Below are 21,200 nucleotides of genomic sequence, written 5' to 3'. Positions count from 1 at the left end.
GGTGTGCAGATCGCAAAACGCCCACTCGTCCTCACACATGGAGTCTACTACATGTAACTAAAATAGGCTAACTCAATCTGACAGAAGTGGACTGTATATTGAGTCCTGCCTGCTCGTCGTATGAGCTGGCGCCTATAATGGAGAGCGAGCTGTGTGTGTGTGTATCCTTGTAACATCTTTGCTGTTTCGTGGCTTATGATTCAACATAATGAGGTCTCGCTACAACAGCGGAGGCAGAGTTATGTCACCGTTTCATCAGAACAAAATACCCCACCGCCACACCCTTCCCTACAGCACATGAACATGGGCCTGCTGCTGTAGGACTGCAAGTAACAAATCATTTTTGAATAATCTGTTAAATATTTTCAAAATGTAATGATTCCTCATATCATGTTAAAGAAAAAAAGACCCCACAAAGACTGAGACTGTCATGCAAGACTAGCATCACAACCTGACATTTGGAAAGCTTACAAAGCCGCTACTTGCTATCGAAACATTTTATTTTTCAAGATTTATAATAAGTTGATATAATAAGCTGATTCCTGCAAGCTCTTATTTTATGCTGGATACATTCAGATTTTTCATTTAAACAAAACATATTACCTATTTCAAAGAAAGCCCACAACTCTGCTTTAATGAGACAGATCAGCGTCCTTGAGCAAAACTTCAATTTTTATTTACCATTAATTCAGCTCACTGATTTCTAATAATCAAGCATAGCGTTAGCCCAGGCAGGCATCTCATATAGGGTGTGCTATTTAAGCAACTTTAGCCTCCTTACAGTTGCTGTGAATATTGAACAACTCAAATACTGCATGAAAAGGAGGAGCTGGGACAGAGGTGGGTGTCAAAGCAACTTACACATTCAGAATATTTGGAATCAGAATCAGAACCAGAAGACATTTAGGGATTAAAAAAGCATTTGATTCTGATCTTTCTGAATCTGCAAGCTGCTTTGCAACCCACCTCTATCCCAGTTCCTCCTTTTCATGTTGTGTTTGAATTGATCAATATTAGACCATCTGCCTTCTGCTGTGATGGGTTTCTTGTTGCTCTTCTTCCACCTCATGCCTTTCATATATGCACAAAGTATGGTGGGGAGGTCCCAGAACAGAACCATACGGGTAAAAATAAATCAACCCTGTGCAAGACCGTCTTTCAACATTTACACTACTCTACTTTACCCTCCTTAAATGCACTCACCTATTAAAGTGAGATCAAAGGAGCGCCTCCTGCTGCTTGAATTAACTACCACAAACATAAAAAATGCACATTATGCTAACAATAAAGTCAGTCTGCATGAAAAATAATGGTGTGATTGGCCTGAAAAGTTTACTTTATTATCATTAGTTTGCATTTATTACATTTTACATATTATTTATGGGAACGTGTGAAAGGTCCCTGGTTCAAGACGAGGGGGAGAGACAAACCCGGCGTTGGGGGTCTCAAGCTGATGCCAAGCCAACATAAATGGGATGGCGTGTCAGGAAGAACATCCGGCACAAAATCTGTACCAAATCAAATCATGTGGATCGCCACGGCGACCTCTTGGGAATATGAGAGAAGCCGAAAGTACCTATGAGATTCACAGAATAACTAATAACAAAATTTTGTTAGGTATGATGTAAAATATGTGTGATAACTGAAGAGGAAATGCTCCTAAACAGGCAAAAAGCTTTATTATATATGTGTTAAACCCTCTAATTGGGTTTCTGATTTTCTTCCCCCTTCTGCCAATTTCCCCTTTAGACATTTTAATTTGGTAAGAGCCCATGTGAAAAGGCATGTACTGACTCTGGTTGGTCAAATTAAACATTGATATTTGTCTTTAATATATTGATCAAATTTGACAAATTAAACCAAAATAATATTTTGTTGCATCCCTTTAGTTGAGAGAAGACAGTTTTACCTTAAGCACTGAGTGTGTGTGAGATTTCTGAGAGCATTTCATTTGTTAATTTTCACAATGATAAAAGAAGCTTTACACTTATTTTTGTAAGTCGACGTACAACAGGACCCTGAATGAGGAAACGCACTTCTATAATTTACCATTTATACTCGTATTTCCCTTGACATCTCGAAAATGCAAGCTGTATTGAATTTGCTTCACTTATACCCGAGCAGTGGCTTTGAAGGGCGAGAACGTAAGCTTTGAGCCGGTGCTTGCCGGGAAGCTCTGGCTTACTTTGAAGCAGAACAGAAGGAAGAAAAAAAAGGAAATAGGGGAAGATTAGAGGGAAGAGACGAGCAGGAGAAAGATGTGGTTTAAAGATAAAGTAGGAAAGGAGAGACAGTGAGGAATCCGCAGAAACAATAGGGAAAAAATGAGAAAAACAGTGAACACACAGAAACAGGCAGAATTTATATACAGTAAAGCTACACATTCTGGGATTTGGCACTCCCCGGCAGTGCTTGCTGAATGAACTGGACTGTGTGTGATAACACTCTGCAGGGTCTAACAGCTGCACTGTCACATTCCCTCTTCACCTTGGTATCATCAGCCTCAGAGTGAGCATACTCATAGAAAAACCCAGCTCGTGACAACTGATCTCTCCAAAGGTGCTTTGTGGTAGTGCATCAACTAAGATTTCACAATCACACTGTTAGCAATAAAGTATCCTGTATCTGCAGTGGTAGAGACTTACATGACGCTTTCTGTGTGCTTGCATTTCACATCCCTTGTACTAAATATAGAACGCAGCCCCCAGGGCTGAGAACCACTGATATTTAATACAGGAGTTATTGTACTGTAGAGTCATTGTATAACTCCGTCACTGTCATCGTTTGGCTGTCTCAGCAACAGTTTGCAGGCCCGGTCCTCTGCAGAGTGACAGTTTGATGGCTCTGCAGCTGGCAACAACCTGAAGCTACCTGAAGCACAGTGTGCACGCTCCACTGTATGTTTTCCATCTGAGGCGAATTAAGCAAAGCGAGGCTTCAAGTGCACACTAACAGCCGATGTTGCTGTAAGCCGCAGCAGGAGGCCCGAGTGCAGCGTAGCGTAAGTGTTGAGATTCAGGCCAAAGCTGATTGAGATAAGTGCCAGCAAAGGTGCCACTCACTGGGTGTCACTCTCACCACAGATAAAGACCACTGAGCCGGATGTGTCAGTCTCTCCTACTGGAGAGACTCACCAGCTGTCACCAACAGATATTACTCGCCGCTCTCCATCACTAGCACGCTCGCAGTCCGTGGCAAACAAACACTCGGCTGGGGAAGATATGAACGTAGCAAACATGTTTCTGCATTCAGACAATGCTGAGAGCACATTTTCATTCTTTAAAAAGGGCATCAGTGTTTCTACTGTGCAAATACACTCAACGTGAGACAGGATTACATAATCGGAAGCTGCTCAGGTGGCAAAGTGAGTGGGCCGGCCATTAATTGAATGATTGGGGATTTGATTCCAGATTCTCCCTAACCTCACATCCGAGTGTCCCAGAGTAACACATTCAACCTAAAATGACTCCTGAAAGAAGAGATGCAATGGGCTTAAGATGTGTTTTTCCAATCCATGACAACAGCATGGATTGGAAACAACAGTTTGTTGCTATGGACTCCGTCAAAATCCACACTGGATCCTGTGTCTTTGGGGATCTGGTGTAAAGTGCATGCATGTAAAACAATCTCTCAACAGCTTTAGTGCTTCATCTTTGATTGCCTAGGACTAGTTTGACTAAAACACCGCTACATGGTCAATTATAGGTGTTTGCAAACCCACAGTTACAGACATACAAGCAGGTTCCACTTTAAAAAAAAAAGTTTTCTTTCTGTATTTTGTACTTCTTGTGTTTTCACTCAACTTTTTCTTTTTTTGCTGAAACTGACAAAATGCATCATAATAGGATGACGGTAAATTGCACTTATAGACAGCGTGGAGCAACACATTGTGGAATTTCGTTGATACGAGAACAAAACTTCAATCCTGCACCAAAATGTCTCTTTCCGCTGCTGCCACGCCGCCGCTCTCTCTTCGCTTATCTCAATCCCAACAAATGGAGGTTCGCTGATGAATGTAAATGACTGCACTCCCCTGTTCCATGCAATTAGAACAAACTCAACCTTCCTGCCTGTTTGGGATTAAATACCCACAAGTCAGCCAGCTCTCTCTGTATTTAAGAGACCTTGCTCAGCCTGATGCAAAAGCATGAAAACCACCAGAGTTTTTGTGACAGTTTTTTTTAAGCTCTGGCTCTTATCTTTATATCTTTTATCTCTTGTCGACTTTTTTTTTTATATCTCTCTGTATTCCCTAAACATAACAAACAGTACCACGATGAAGGTCAGTTTCATGAGCAATGGCATCGGGAGCTTGCACTAATATCCGCAGCAAATACAAATTCGACATAGTGTGAGTTTTTGGGGTGTAACAAGGCTTTGGGATCTGAATGGTGTGGAGTTATGTTAGTGTTCTGTATTGTAAAACTACAGGATTATTATGCAAGGTGATTTAATGTAGGCAGGCTTTACTCCATGAAAGTCCATGATTACTTGCCATAACTGAGGCATCTGTCAGCATTAATATGTTCAATCCCACAGGCAACAACTTGATGTTCAGATTTGTAACCGACCAGACAGCAGCTGTGATTGGCACACAAACAGAAAACACAGAAAGCAACAGGATGGTCCGTCACTCAATCTGATCACTGCTTTTTTCTTAAAGGTCACGGGAACCAATTCTTTGTCAGTCTGTGATCACAACAAGTCCTCTAAACTTAAAAAAAAATATTTGCTTGTTACTGCCTCCTAAAACAACACATCTGAGCTTTTCCTAATCTGACGTCCCCGTCGACAAAAAGATATCCGAGTGCTTTCCAAGAGAAATGACTCATGCAGTAAAACCAGGTTCTTATTTTTAACTGCGCCATAATTTTTAACATTGCCTAAAAATCAACATTTTCACAGTAACAATATAAAAACTATGAGGTATAATGCAAGCTAAAAACCCAGTAACCAATCCCCCACTGTGGGAGCGTCAAGTTGACTTAAAGTCTGAGCTACTTTATGTCAGTCAGGGGTTTCTTTCTCCTCTGAACTATTTTCAGAAACATGTTTGTATGAACTCATGCACTGAATTTAAAAGATGGGATAGCTTTTAGGTGACACCCTGCTCGGTGTTTATGACATATATCTTTATGACATATTCAACAAGAACTGGAAGCATTCCTCAGAGACTTTGGCCCATATTGACATGATAACACAGAAGGGCATCCATGATGTGAATCTCCGGCTCCACCGCATCCCAAAGGTGCTCTATTGGATTGAAGTCCAGTGACTGTGGAGGTCATTTGAGTGAAGTGAATTCACTGACACCAAGAAACTAGTTTGAGATTAAGCTTTCTAAGATCCTGTAAGTAGCAGAGGATGGGTACACTGTGGTCATAAAAGGGATGGACATGTTCAGAAATAATACTGAGGTGGGCTGTGGTGTTTAAAACAATGCTGTTAATGGGCTAAGGAAGGATACGAAAATATCCTCCAAACAATTAAACCACCACCAACCAAAACTGTTGATACAAGGTAGGGTGGATCCATGCTTTCATGTTGTTTACACCAGGTTCTGACCCAACTGGTGTGCTCTCCTGCTCCTCTAGCTGTCTGCTTCAAGGTGCAGAGATGCTCTTCTGCTAACTAGGTTGTAGTGAGTGTTTATTTAAGTTACATTTTCTTTCCTATCAGGTCAAAATAGTCAGGCGATTCTCCTGTGACCTCTGATATCAACTAGGCATTTTCTCCCCGAGAAGTTCACTCACTGGATATTTTCTCTTTTTTGGACAATTCTCAACCTAGATATGGTTGTGTGAAAAAAAATCTAATCTCATAGATCAGAAGTTTCTGAAACACTCAGACCAACCATTCCAACAATAACAATCATGTCACAATCGAAATGGCTTAACTCCCCTTTCTTCCCCATTCTGGTGCTCAGTTTGAACTCCAGCAGGTCAGCTTCACCTGCTGAAGTTCAGAAATGCTTAAATTCACAGAGTTGCTGCCATGTGATTGGCTGATAAGATATTTGCAGGAGTACACTTGTACACCTGTAGCTGAACAGGTGCACTTAACAAGTGGCTGGTGAGTGCTAATCAATACTGACATTTAAAAACAAAATAAATGGAGACAGTTTTCTTAAGGAGAAAAAGTCGTGTTGATCAATATGTGTTAACATAACTGGTCTCAAACTGTTTGGTTGGAGAGGCGCTTGAAATATAATATCTATCTGCTGGTGTCATGAAAGGCTAATCTGATTCCATTTAAATCATATTCCATCTTTAGTTAATAAGATTAGCCGGGTAATTAGGCCTCATTTATTGGAATGCTAAAAAGCTGGATAGTTACTGCTGGCAGGGAGAAGCCAAGTGAGGCTCCCAAAGCCTTCTGACAACCTGTTGTAACCGAGTGCAATGCAGAGAAGTCTCCTGTGATCTCGAAAATTACTCATACTGTCCACGCACAGCGCAGCGGCTGATAAAACGAACTCATTAAACGGGAAGAAAGACAAGGAGGGAGAGAAAGAGAAAGCGAGAGGAAAAGGGGGATTTGCAGCTCATTTGAAGGGCACAATTAAAATGTAGAAATTTATCAAGAAAAACTTAGAGTAGAGAACGAGCTCATTGTGTGCGCGCGGCCTGATATCATAGGACAGTGAGTGTGGGACCACATTCGTAAACAGTCTATGGTATGTTGTTTCAAAGACCCCCGTACAGAAGATGAAGATGAGGAGATGAAACGGGATGAGGAAGCGATGGGATAAAACACTTTAGCCGCACACTGCCTTTTACCTGAACCTTGATGCCCGCGGTCCCTTGTTTGTGTTAGAGAGAAAGTGCTTGAAGCGGTATGAGTAAATCTGTCTCATCCTGGGAGCGCTTTGAAAACAATCTAAGTGGCCCACTGTCAGGAAACAGCGCTGACATTAAATTTTTAGCTCCACAAACTGGCAGCTTGAATGTTTTCTTGTCATGGTCCGGGTGAGCACGGGGTTTTTCCACTCCGCTGGGTTCTACCTTCAGGCAGAGACTCCAATCAGCTTCCACACCTGGTTCCAATCAAGTCACCTGCATATAAGACCAGCATTCACAACAGACCTCTGCCAGATCTTCTGCTAACCCATGTCAGTGCTAGGCTGCGAACCCCTTGTGAGAACCCTCAACTACTGCTTTTCCCTCACCGTGTTTTTCTTTGTCATAGGACCCACCTGGCAGTCACGTTTCCCGAACTACTCTCATCTCCGCCTGGACGCTGGTTCTGTCATCTGGTTTCTTCCTCTCCACCATCGGACTACACCTGCCTGCCTCCCTGCCAAGTCCCTCACTCCACGCATATTCTGGATCCTCTCTGGACACTCCTCACCCGGAACCCCCTGGACACCCCTTCCTCGCATGACACTTTAAACCTGCAACGCGTAAGCCCTAACCTCCATAGCCTAATCCTGCAGCTGTGATTCACTGGACTGCCACTGACTACTTGTCTCTTCTCATTATAGTGACTGCGTACCTCCATCCAAGCCGCTGCCCCTTTTTTCCATCCGTGAAATCCAGCACCTAGCCATAGCACTCAGTTTCATGTTCACAGTTTGGCCTCACAGTTCACAGTTCATAGCATTTCATAATTCATAGCATTCATAGTCTCCTGTTGTGTAATTTCACTAGACACTTGTAAATAAAGCACTGTGTTCACGCCCGTTTGCCTCCCTCTGTGTCTGCATTTGAGTCCACACCCATAGCCGGGCCCTCTCGGCCGTAACATTTCTCTTGCTGCCGCTGCATGTAAGCTGTAAGAAAGCAGAACTGTGCTGGCCATAATGAGCCAAGGTAGAATCACTCATGCACGAGTATTCAGCTGGGATTTCAACACATTAGGAGAAGGAATTAGATGCTAAATTACAACTTGGGCTCATTGAAATAAATTATACAGACCATTTTATTTCCCATAAATATGTTTTAAAACAGGAAAAGTGACCACAGCAAAGAAATTACCAGGAGCCCTACTGAGTGAGCCGGCAGAGAAGAAGGGGGGCACGTGGTTAAGTAACACAATGATTTGGTTAGACGCTCGACAACCAAACTGTAAACTTTAATTTAAAACACAAGAAGCAGTCTAAGAGTGCAAACCTCCACCAAGGCAGCTCGCTCCCTGCACAGTATGTACTGCTAAAGGAACAGTATTGTATTTTTTATATATATTCATTTTGTTTTCTTTGTTTTTTTAATGTACTTTAAGAAGTCGTGCAAATTAGATAAGAGCGTGACAGATGTTTTCTCCGACTACACAAACATTATGTAGGAGTGGGTAATGGATAATAAGTATCGATTTGTAAATAAGTGGACATGAATAGCTTGAGCTGATTATATAATATTATATAATAGTGTATTTTTAACTAACTAGGCAGCTCATAGTCTTCCTCTTTACAACACGTTATTTAAAGATATAACACATTTTGGGAAGAAAGACAGATGTGAAATTTAAAGGTCAGAGGTCAAATGTGACATTATATTTTAAATCTTTATACCAGTACTTTCTATATGTCGACACACCACACTCGTAACAATCACAGTCTCTATGTTTTGTGTCTATTTTCAGTATGTCATTAAGTTGACCTTGAAGACTTACATCCACCACAGTCACCACAGTGGATCGTTAACATGACTCGACTCTACATTCCTAGTTTTTATCAGGATTTATTCAAAACTTGACACGCATGCATGCAAATAGTACCAAAAACATAACCTCCGAGGCAGAGGAAATACTTTACTTCAAAAGTCTGCAAACTAATACTAGAAAATAATGGTTACGTTTTTTTGGGGGGGTTTTTGAGTAGTAACTTACAGTTGATGATAAGTTAGAATAATATCTTTAATAAGAATGAGCAGTAATTATCTTAGTAGCACAACGAGCATAAAAGTCCAGCCACACCCAGGCCTGAGATCTACTTAAATAGAACCCGTCTGACAAAGTAAAGTAGGCTAAAAGAGCTCAACAAGCAACACACCATGCCACATTCGAAAGAAACTCAAGAACAGCTGAGAAACAAAGTCATCAACAAGTCATTTCTAAGGCTCTGGAAATCCAGTCAACCATGGTGAGAGCTGCAAACTTGGAACAGTTGCAAATCCTTCCCAGCAGTGGGAAGGTTTCCCAAAATGACTCCAAGAGTGCATCGATGACTCATTCAGCAGGTCACAAAAGAATCCAGAACAACATTTAATAACTGCAGGCCTCACTTGCTTCAGTTGACATCAGGGTTCATGATTCAATAATATGAAAGAGATTGGGCAAAAATGGCATCCATGGGAGAGTTTCAAGGAAAAAAACACTGCTCACCAAAAAGAAACACAGGCTTCTCTCACATTTGCTAAAAGAAATCTTAATGACCCCCAAAATTTGGGGGGAAATATTCTGTGGACTGAAGAGACAAACGTTGAACCTTTTGGAAGGTTTAAGTCCTGTTACACGTGGCATAAAACTAACACAGCACTTCATAAAAAATGCAATATAGCAACAGTTGAATATGGTGATGGCAGTGTTATGGCCTGAGGCTGCTTTGCTTCTTCACGACATGGAGAACTAGCCATATTTGATGGAACCATGAATTCTGCTATCTAGCAGAAAATCCTGAATGAAAATGTCCGGCCATCAGTTCATGCCCTGAAGCTCAAGCAGATGTCAGGTTATGCAGCAGGACAATGATGAGAAACACACCAGCAAGTCCACCTCTAGAAGTGGTCTAGTCACAGTCCTGACTTAAATCTGACTGAGATGCTCTGGCCTAACCTTAAACAGGCTTTTCATGCTCAAAAATCCTCTGATGTGATTGAGTTAAAACAAAGAAGAGTGGGCAATAATTTCTCCACGGTGATGTGAAAGACTTGCTCCCAGTGATCACAAATGCGAGATTGGAGTTCTTGCTGCCAAAGGTGGCAGAACAAGTTATTATGTTTAGGCCACAATTCTATCAGCCTACTAAACATACCTCCGTTTGGCTGATCTAGAATAATAATAAAATAATAACTCAGTTCTCCTTTTCTGGTCTGAGTGAGTCTTTGTCAAGTTAGTTTCTTTCATGCAAATTATGGTTGACTGTGGCTATTTCCTTGTCACCAAAGCAATTTCAAGGTGGTTCTTCATGTTGAACCCTCTTCAGACTGATTTCAACTGATGACAGCCAGCAACCTCAGGGAACCACTCACCAACCTGTCAGGGAACCTACAGTTTTCCCTTATGACCCAAGGCTGCCAGGAGTCACTGACTGATTTCTAGGCCTTTGTGACTGAGGCCTTAGTCTCTTCATGAGTCAGCATGGACTGAATCCGCTCTGCAACTACTGGATGATGCAGAAAATTCTCACTGCAGACAATGACTCTGGTAAGCTGCTCAGCAATTCATGAATAATGACTGATAAATGAGTGGTAGCACAAGACTTTTGCACTATATTGCATTTGTCCTATGTTAGGCAATGCTGTGATATATATGTGTAGCCCCTCAAACTACATATCATCCTTAAAGGAGTACAGTATCAACTTCGGCATCTGATCTATGACTTTGCTGTCAGACTCTTGATGGATAGCAAAAATTAAATTGATGCGACAGATAAATGGGTGATGTCGTGTAAGTTGCAGTCTATGTATCGTCCAGTGAGAAGGTGGATTTTGTTTCGTATTTCTTGAGGTATGATTTTCAGATACTGTTCATCTGCTGTAGATAGATTTTTAGGGTTCCCACTTTTATCCTCCACTCCACAGTTGTTTTTTAAGGATGAGCAGAGAGATTCTCCAAAATCTCCAGTTTTTACTCACTGAAATATTGCAGTGAGTGGTGTAAACAGATTACATGTGCAAAGATTTCACTTTGTTAATATAATACTGTTTTTCTTCTTTTTAGAAGTGATCTAAATATTGTTGGCATAAGCGGGCTTGTGCTGGCATTGTGGGGAAAATATCTAAAGTAAGTTGTCAGTGAACATTTTTCAACTTATCTGATATGTTCATTAAATTTTTTGCCTCATTTGGACCAAAAAGACGTGCGTCAGACCGTGTCCCATTTTACATGCAAACTGTAGGAGACAGGTCTGAAAATTGAGCTGCAGCTGCGGGCTTTTAAAAACCAAATCACTAAACTCACCCTGAAAAAACTACCTGGACGTCATTACAGATTTAATTAACTCCTTTCCATTTGCGATTCACTACGAAAGACCAGCTTCAGGCTTTGTTGTTTCACGACACCTCAGATTAGACTGGGCTGCCTTGATTTTTAGCTTTGAGATTCAGGCACTCGTGTCCTCATACAGTACCTAAATTCAGCTGTCGAAGGCCAGAAGAACGACTGTCAAGCAGGATTATTTCAAGGCAGATTTCTTCCCTATCACAGCCTCCATCTGTTAGACTGGTAAAGGGTTAAACGTACAGCTAGGCTAGGAAAATAGGGACATCAATCAAATGCAGACTGCCACGGTACGTCACGAAGACAAAGTGAGCGAGAGAGAAAAGTATGTTTAAAGCTCTAATAGGATGGGATTCGTTTTACAGAGAGAGAATGAATAGAGTAATCATTACTGAAGCGTGCCTGTTGTTTTACCCCATCCAAATCCAGTCACTTCTTTTCTTCCCTGTGCGAGCCTACAAAGTAACCCTAACATGCCCAAATAAAAACAATCCAAAAAAAGGTAATGCCACAGATAAAATCTGAATTGGGGCCAGCGGCTCCAACTGACAAGAAAAGTCTTGTTCAGACTTTTCTTTGCTCTTGTAAACCAGCTGTATCACTGCAGTACAAGTGCATCAGCATCAATTGTGGAAGTTACATCAGACATATGGAGCATTTTTGTTGCGGTGACACTACACAAATGGGGCCGACACTCCCGCCTGTGTCATTTATGAGACTGATTGCAGACATCTCCTGCACAAATTGTCTTTCCACGTTACAGATGCCCTGTGTTAATGATTATGTTCCGCACATTTTCTGGAAATGAAGAAATAGGATTTAAAAATGAAAGTGACAAAAACAGGAAAGCTGATGAGCTATAAGTGATAATAGGTATACATGCAGTTTGTTATTGTAGTTTGCGCCTTAATTCTCTTGCCTTTCTGGATTTGAACTAATTGCCAAAAGGGGGCATTACGGTGGTAGCCCATTATCCCCTCATGTACAACTAGCAAGCATAATGGGATACCTGGTGCACGCAAGATGAAAGGACAGCAGCCATAAAACCACAAACTGGGAATGAGAACAATCGCATGAGGAAACAGAGTGCACCCTTGGCTCAAAAAATCATCAGCTGCAACAGATTGGCAAGGACACGCATCACTGTACAGCTAGCAGTTGGCCTTACTAATGTCAGACAAAGTGGCCAAACAAGTCCGGAAAATAATTTACTTCTCCGATCATGTCTGCCTTACAAGAAGTCCACACATGCGTCTCTGAAAATAATGCCTATTTTAAGATAGAGAGGCTGTATAATTGCAGTAATCAATCAGGGAGCAGTGAATCAGTTTTCAGTGGCAGAGAGAGCTAGGTCTGCATAAAAAGATGAGTTTTTTGTTTTTTTATCCTGAGGAGATACGAAAGCAGCTTGTTCTTCTTATACAAAGAAGTTTACATTTCTTTCAAATGGACAAACCACGAAGCCACAGCACAGCAGCCCATTCATCCATGTGCTGTATTACTGCCCACCTGACAGACAGTTTTTCACCCAAGAGAGGCAGACGTTAAACAAGCAAGAAGTGCAAGCTGCAAGGCCCCTGTATGGGTTTAAAAAAAAACACAGTAAGAAGTATTGAATAGAGCAACAAAAGACTGGGCAAAAAAAAAAAATCACCTTTAAGACAAGCAGACCATTTATGAGAAATAGTATCTGGATGCTGTATGCCTCTAGGTACCTTGTTTGTGGCGCAGACAACTGCTGTAATCTCCCCAAACACAGGCAAAGAGGCTATTATCACTGAACACCAGCATACTCGACGTATCCACATGCATGCACAGACACACAGCTTAAGTCCCAACAATAGATCTGAAAGACCTCATTAGTCTCCAGAGCCACAGTTGAGTGCGGGCCAGGACCAACTCTGTCGCCCTATTATGCCAATACCAACACATGGCACACACTGAATTAATGGCTAAATGGAAGCGTGCAAATGGTTTGGTGCATAATGGGTCTACCTGCAACTGTCACAGTTTCATTACAATGAAGTACTGGAAAGGGAAATAAAGCCAAGGACTCTGCAAAGTATGAGATCAATATAGACTGTAATGCATGTGGAGGAGTCTCGTTTAAAAGACTGAATGCGATAAAGAGGACAAGCATGTCTAGTGCTGTTTTCACCAGTTCCTGAGAAATCGAGTGGCTTGCTCTAAAGTTTGAAATAAATTAAAGGCTTCAGCAGGAACAACAGATTAGACATCTACTGTCTGAGAGAGAATTGACTGGTTACAGTATGAGAACTAAGTTACTGATGCAGGAAAACCTCTCCATGTTATGGTCCTGGGTCTTGCGCCAGCATTTTGTGTTTTTGGATTTCTAAGTTGCGTTGATTATCGCTTATCTTCAGTTTGATTCTTAGTTTGTTTATTCAGTTTTCAGCTTTGTGCTTTTGTTCCAGTTACTGTTTATGATATTTACCCTGCCTCCCTCGTGTCCATTGTGCATAGTTAAGTCTCTGTCACTGATGTTCTCTTGTTTAGCTCTTCCTGCGTCATAGTTTGGAGTTTTCTAGTTTTGTGTATCTTTATATACTTCTATATTCTGTATTGTTGACATTCAGGCTTTCTGTTATGATGTTGTAGCTCTGTTCCATGATCTGTGCCTTAAGTTAATGGGAGGTTGTTCATCACCTTCTGTATCTCCATTTTGTTCCCTTGTGTCTTTTAGTCTTGGTTTCTGTTTGTTACTTCCTGTTTTATTTTGATAGTCTCCCGTCTTGAGTGCATTATGTTCAGTTTTGCTTCCCTTGTTGCTTTAAGCCCCTTTTCTATTAGTACCTACTCGGATCGACTCACCACAGCTCAAATCAGATCGACTGTTTTTTTATACCACCTAATGTGCGTGCTTGTTGTTATAGCAACATGTCCAAGCCCCTGTGACGTAATTAGTATATGAGACCAATGCTAAAAATTCGAGGCAACGATATACCTGCTGCTTGGTCTGTGACTTCTCAGTCCAACGCGTTGTTTTTGTAGCCATTTCCCTCGTTGCTGGGTTTCAAAAATGGTGGTTGTAATTTCTGTGAACGAGATGCTGTCATACCTCATCAAGTGACGCCACTGACCAGTCAATCAGTCGAATGCTGTCGGACAATGTCGCATTTTAGTACTTGCTTGGATCGCTTGGAACACCAGCTAAGCAGGTACTATGTCCTGATGGAAAACCCTGAAAACTGTGGCAAATTGATCGGAGTAGGTACTAATTGTTTCTACTAGAACCTAATTCATTGTTTCTAACAGCAATAAAACTGTCTCTTTTAGTTAATCTCTTGTCTCTTATAGTTAGTCCTACTCTTCCTGCCACACAGCAAACCTGACATCCTGTTTGATTTTTGATACTCTCCTGTGTCATGTACATTGTATTTGGTTTTGCTTCCAATTCCAAGTTTTCCCGATTAGTTATAGCTGTGTTTCCTGGTGTTTCCATCTCCATAATGACCTTGTATGTGTTTACAACTCTTGTTTCCCCTTATTTTTTTCTGGTTACTGTTCCTGTCGTCTCGTTTCATAGCTCTCTGTGTGTATGTCTGGAGGTCCTGTGATTCCTTATGGACCAGGTTTCCTTCTTTAATAAAGCTTTTTTTCATTTGACACCAACCTATGAGTCTGCATTTGGGGTCACCTCCATCACTAAACCTGACATCCAGCTGCTTTTTTGCAGACATAATTGCACAAACATGCAAACACATTGTTAAAGATATTCTATTATCAAGTACTCAGATGCAATGAAATATCACTCAGACACTTAGAGCAGTTTTAAACGTGCACGGGTGAGAGACTCAGGGAGAGACTCACACACCTCCTTGGTGCAGTCTGGCTTTATTTATACACATCATGAAGCATACAAAAAAGGAAATATCATCCTTATCTTGTCAAGAACGCAGGTGTGGTTTCTCAAAAACTTTGTGTTTTCTACAAGGTTGTTTCTTACTCTTGGGTGGCGGTTTCCTGCTGCTGACAATTAATGTGAAGGCAAACAGTGACAATGTGAAGGCAAAAGAGTGATTATGTGAAAGCAAACAGTTTCCGTTATAAAGTAGGGAGCCAGCAATTAAAATATACAGCTGGTTGAGTACAGAAGAGAAATATAAACACTCTTAGTTGATTATTATATGAATAATAAAACCTTTAAAAACAAAAATACTCTGACACACATGTTTCTGCAACTTGTTGTGTTTCTAGTTTGGTCTTTTGGACTTCCTGTATCTATTGCCAGCTGCTCTAAACTAAGTCAGAGGTCTTCAACAGTTCACACATGTGAACTGTTAAGAGCTCCTTTTTTGAACGAGCAGCAAAGCCAGTACAAGAAGAGGAGGGGTTGCAGAGGTGTTTCGATTTCACTCACATTTGTTTCGATTTACCTCACTGACTAGCTGATTAGGTTTAGGAGAAAGTCAGGGTTTGGTTTAAAAAGAGACATAAATAAGTTCACAGAAATAAATGCACACTGTGATGGTGAAGGTCACCAGTCTGTTGTGCCAAGTTGGGAGAGACACTGGGTCATTAAAAGCTGAACTGATCGGGTTTTCATCTCCATGCTTTGCCACAATTGTATAAAATCATGCACCAAGCCGTATATCCTGCATTTATAAACATTTACGAAAGAACGGCGTCGGTTTTGAGAGGTCACTGGTTTGGTAGTTGGATGGCACCACAGCAACAAATCAGTCTCTAAAATCTATTTCTTCTTAGACAATCCACGATCAACTATCAGTAAAGTTAAAGAGTGTTGTCGTGGAGTGCTGAGGTGCATAGTACATAAAAGTCACGAGTCCTTTAGGTGTATATATGGCTCCATTACTTTTGCCATATATGTAAGGTTTTCCAGGCTGGTCCTCTCCTCAAACTATAAAACCTCAGGTCAGAGTGGTGCTACTTGAATTTTTATGTTAAGGAACTGACCAAAATCTAAAAAAAAACCTGATGTGGCAGTAGCACGCCACTGTTAAAGGAGACATTAATGTCAGTGGTTTGGAATATTTACAACACAGTAATCCCAGTTTACTGATGAAAACTTATATCAAATGCAAAATTTATTTGCCTCCTGCAGTAGAAATTATTAGAAAACCAAAATGTTCACCCCAGTCTTATGACAGCTCATAAAGCTATTTGTTACTGTGCAGGAGTGACAACATCATTTTTAACTGATTTCCAAGAGAGGCTTTTTACTACTTCTTCCTCCCAGCTTCCTGTCGTCTTTCCAGTGACTCAGGTGTTAGAGTGGTTTAAATACCAATCGGGCTGATCCCTGATTCTCCGGCCACATGCCCAATAATCTTTGAACAAGATACCGAACCCCGAGTTACATCCATGAGTGCGAGTTTGTGTGTGTGAATGTAAGAAAGATAAAAAGGGTGTGTGTGTGTGTGTGTGTGTGTGTGTGTGTGTGTGTGTGTGTGTGTGTGTGTGTGTGTAAGACTGGGTCAATGAGACCTGCAGTAGAAAGTGCTTGGAGTGCTGAATTGAGTAGAAAGGCGCTATATAAGTACCATTCCATTTATACCCATGAGGGATAAAACCCCCAAAATATATCTTTATAAAACTGCTTCAAGCATGATTTTGCACTTGCATTCCTGAGATTATTCCCTGAAGGAACTCATCACACAGGTAAACTGGAAGATAAAATATTTTCCACCAGCTTCAACTAAACATAACCACAAAGTTTTGGCTTCTTGCTCTCAGCAAATCTTTTTTTGTCCGCCTAAAGCTAACTAACCACTGAATGAAAACAAAATTTAAGTATAAAACTCTCAAAGCTGAAGATCTTGTGACTTTTGCCACCACATCCAACAACACGTACTGCTCAAGGCTGACCTTGCAGCTCTTTCAAAGACTGGAACCGCAACAAATTTGGTCCGCGAGCACAATTCAGTAATTTATTTTACACTAGTTTGCAAAGTGTCACAGCTGTTGTTTGCGTGAATCTACACAGATTACATGAATCTAAATCGGAAAAACGGGGCAATCTTTAATGGTTTGTGTGACTGCACAGTTCAAAATAAAATCCAGCCGCTTTAAAAATTTGAACTTACGCCACTGAAAGGCAAATCACTTTTCCTCTTAGTCTCGCTGGCCTGTTTTGGATCCTCTCTGCATTTTTAACCTCGTTTTTTTTTAGCGTTAATCTTTTCATCTTTCAATTCAAAACCTCACCCACCGCCACATCCTTAGCAGCCATGACCTTTTCTCTTTCAGCTCTGCTTTTGTCAGACTCAGAAATAATCATTGCTTTCCTCTATCTCACACTAATTGCTTTTATACAGTACGTAGAGGGAAATGTGTAAGCAAGTGGTTGCCGTGCCAACCGTATCCACTGCATTCACCCCCTCGTGTGTGTGTGTGACTGACAACAAGCAGAAGAAGAATAAAGGTTTAAGGAGAACGAGCCAAGTGAGCGGTAATCACTGAGAATGAGAAACTACTGAGATTTCCTGAAAAACTGTGTTCAGCATCAAATGCATTAACCCACACACATGCACACATTTCTCTCTCATGCGTCGCATTTCCTCAGCAGTTCTTTTACATGACTCTCACACTCTTATCAATCCTTTCGCCTCTGTCACTCTCAGCCTGTGGCCTCTGTCTCCCTGTCAGCTGCAAAATGCGATAATTATAGGTTAAGCAAACTCCTCTTCCTCCTTCACACCCACACACGTTGTGTTATGTCATAACCTTCACCCCCCCCCCCCCCCCCTCACTTGTTTATTCTGTTCGCTCTGTCTTCATCTCTTCAGTATCATCTCTTCATTGCATTCTTTCTCTACGCAACGTCCATGCAACTGTCTTTTAGAGAAGCGGGGAAGAAAAGGCTGCGTAGGCTCTGAGTGTTTCTCACTGGAGAGAGCTCCTTCTTGCAAGGACATTAAAGCAGCTCTCTTTGATTTGGAGCATTCATTTGATTCTTTGTTTACTCAAATTGAGAGGTATCCTTGATTGAAAATGTTCTTTGAAGCAACAAGTCAAGGCACAAGATGCGATTTCCAGATCATATTAAACTCACTTGCTGTTTCGGGGGATTTTATGATCCATAATAAACATATTCGAGCACAGAATCAGTTCAAGCAGGCACAAATTCAAGCCACAAACAGCCATAACAGGCCGATTTCAGTTCAGCTCGGGCTCAATCACTACCCAGTTCTAATGGATTGCTATTTAAGTTGTGGTATTTTAAGTCACTTTAGCCTGGCTACAGTTGATGCATATCTGCAAGCTACTTTGCAGCCCACCTCCACTCCAGCTTCTTGTTTTCATGCTGTGTCTAACTTAATATCTGCTGTTGGTTTTGATGTCTGCTGTGTTCTGTGCTGGGTCTTGCTGCTATTCGTGGCAGCAACCCCTGGCCTAACCGAGCTGCTGAAGCTCAACCTGAGCATCAGAATAGAGGGATTTAAGTGAATCTGGATGTCGCAAGGTTGTTGGTGCCAGGCGGGCTGGTCTGTGTATTTTAGAAGCTGCTGATCTGCAAACTGTTTTTAACATTAATTCAAAAAACACCCTCACTACAACCAAAGTATGCAGAAGAGCACTGAATTTAAAAAATACTGGAGCATGATGCAGATGGGCTTCAGCAGTAGAAGAACGGGACACTTGATCTAAAAGTCTCACAAAACTGGTCTACAGAAAATTTGAAAAACATTGCCTGGTCTGATGAATCTCTATTTCTGCCGCAACATTTAGGTGGCAGGGTGAAAAAACGGATCGTTGCCGTGTAGCAACTGTTCAGGTTGGTGGTGGAGAATTTACATTTTCACAATACACACGAGAGCTGCTAATGTGAAGTCTTTAACTGCAGCAGTTTTAAGCAATCTATCTGTAATTTTTTCTAATGATTATTTTCATCTCTGAAAAATTGCAAGTATGCAGTAGAGAAAAATGCATGTGCTATTTATTGCATGATAATATTTGCAGCTTTTTCATCGGAGGTTTTCAATCAGTATGAGCATACAGTGGTTTGACTTTTATGTGAGTTTTGAAAAATTATGGGCAATGGAGCTTTTCCGAGCCGACCCGAATCCCTGATTTAATTGCTGTCATTTCCTTAAAGTCCTCACCAGCCTCTAACATAATGCAGTACTGCGATAAAACTTTCAGGACTTTTAAAAATGTTCAATACACTTTAAAAAACACACTCAACTTATTCCACTAATAGATATGTGGCTGGAAGGTAAGATTTGTTTTTCCAAACTATAACAAGGTCAACAGAAACTTTTGCACTTGGTAACAAACAATATGTTGAATCTACTGTACGCCCCACAGCGAGCATGCATCTAAAAGTTAATTTTAAAAAAACTAAAAACAAATTTTTTAAAAACTCCTCCTGCACGCTTGTACGGACCCCGCCATTCCTCTGTGAGAAACTTAAAAGGCTATTAACATGACATCTTTGAGGCTACATTTCAAAGCTGTTCTTCCATTTCAGGGTTATGGATTCTACTTGTGCAGCCCAGTTTGTGCCAAATCTCGTGTATCTCAGTCCCACAGAGATGGTTTTTTGACTTATTATGTATTCTTTTGTTTTCCACTGTGAGTCCTTTGAACGTTGAGTCGACTCGCTGTCAGGAGCTCCGATGTGACGTCAGGCTCGGAGGGCGGGGGGGGGGGGGTCTATTAACAGCAAAGTCAATCAGTCGAGAGGCTGGTTTGGAATAAGAAGCAGCACCGAGCACCGAGGGGCTGATGCAACATAAAAAGTACAAGGACAAATTAACAAATGATACTACTGATAGACTTCACACTCATAAAAAAAAACCCAGTTCATTATCTCAGAAAAAATGATTCAGCTATTTGTTTTCTTTCAGTGAATTTTGACTGGAATTATTGCAGCTGATATGATTAATCTAGAAACCTGCACGGGAATTATATTATTAGTCGTAAGTACATTACTCTAAATTGTATCTAGGAGGCATTATTCTACAGCAGGATGAGGTATATCTCTTTTCCCTTCACCTTAATATTTGTTCCCGATTATAGTGGACTGTGGATCAAAGCATTGATGCACTCAGCCGAGTTCTCCTACCTTAGCAGCCATGACCATGGCAGATCCTCCTCTGATGCCCAGTATGGGGATGTGTGTCTGTGCAGAGATGAAGTCCAGGATCTGAGCGATGGCCTCCTGATCTGTGTCGTCACCGAACACGACGCCTTGCAGTGGGTTCCTTGTCATTTGAGCGCAGATCCGATTGATGATACTTTTGGGGTCGGTCTCGTTCATGGTGACCACCTCGACTTTGGGAGGATACGGGATGTGGAGGAAGTCCTCCTTCTCAAGTCCAGCCCCCAAGGCTACTTCACTAGAGTTGCCCACCAGGATGACAGCAATGCTGAGCGAGTTGATCAACTTGGGACTGATGGGGGGAAGTGCTGGAGAGCCGGGGGAGTAATGCGGAGGGATAACTACACCCCTCTGGTTGCTGCCTCCCCTCTGGCCTCCTTGTCCCCCTGGGGAACCTCCAGGCCCAGTTCCTGGACCTCCGCCCCTGCGGGACTCGCAGACGGGCAAGAGGACAATGGAGAGGAGGAGCAGAGAGAAGGACAGAGAGAGGAAAGGCAGCGTCAGCCGAGGGCACGGATAAGGGTGATAGGATGACTGGTCTGGAGGAGGGGAGGGAGGATGGGGGGAGGAGGGGGAGATCAACTGCTTGTCCTGAAGATGGGAGTGAGAACGGTGGAGGCTGACAAGCATTGTGGAGGAGTGTAAATGCCGTCCCTGGAGGCAAAGAGAACAGAGACAGAAAGAGAAGATAAATGCAAAACATCTGAAAATGATGTTTAACACTTTAAATATGAACTGAAATATAAATTAATTAATACACAACAGTGATGATGCAAAACACGACCACCTGCAGAAAATGACAGTAACCACAGCCCACGTCAAGAGCTGGGACATATCAGATCACAGTACATTCAGAAAAACAGTCAATGACACATCAATTTGCAAAACAGGTCATGAACAGCCTGCAAAGTTTATCATCATCATGTTCTCATTTTTTCAGCTTTGCGAAAAAACA

At 41.6% G+C, this 21,200-nt stretch overlaps 1 protein-coding gene across 1 annotated transcript in view; it reads right to left on the bottom strand.

Moving 5' to 3' along the window:
• Positions 1 to 20,893, bottom strand: part of grin2bb (glutamate receptor, ionotropic, N-methyl D-aspartate 2B-b) — a gene marked incomplete at its 3' end in the record, with an annotated part of 120,945 nt that extends 100,052 nt beyond the window's left edge. The window contains exon 1 of the mRNA XM_080880876.1: positions 20,210 to 20,893. Within this exon, the coding sequence (XP_080737002.1) occupies positions 20,210 to 20,875 (666 nt within the window). The 5' untranslated portion in view covers positions 20,876 to 20,893. The remainder of the gene's footprint in view (positions 1 to 20,209) is intronic.
• Positions 20,894 to 21,200: the final 307 nt, after the last annotated feature.

This window comes from Rhamphochromis sp. 'chilingali' (assembly GCF_963969265.1).
Source record: "Rhamphochromis sp. 'chilingali' genome assembly, chromosome: 4".
In the NCBI taxonomy this organism is placed as follows: domain Eukaryota; kingdom Metazoa; phylum Chordata; class Actinopteri; order Cichliformes; family Cichlidae; genus Rhamphochromis; species Rhamphochromis sp. 'chilingali'.
This window is presented reverse-complemented; position numbering and strand designations above follow the sequence as displayed.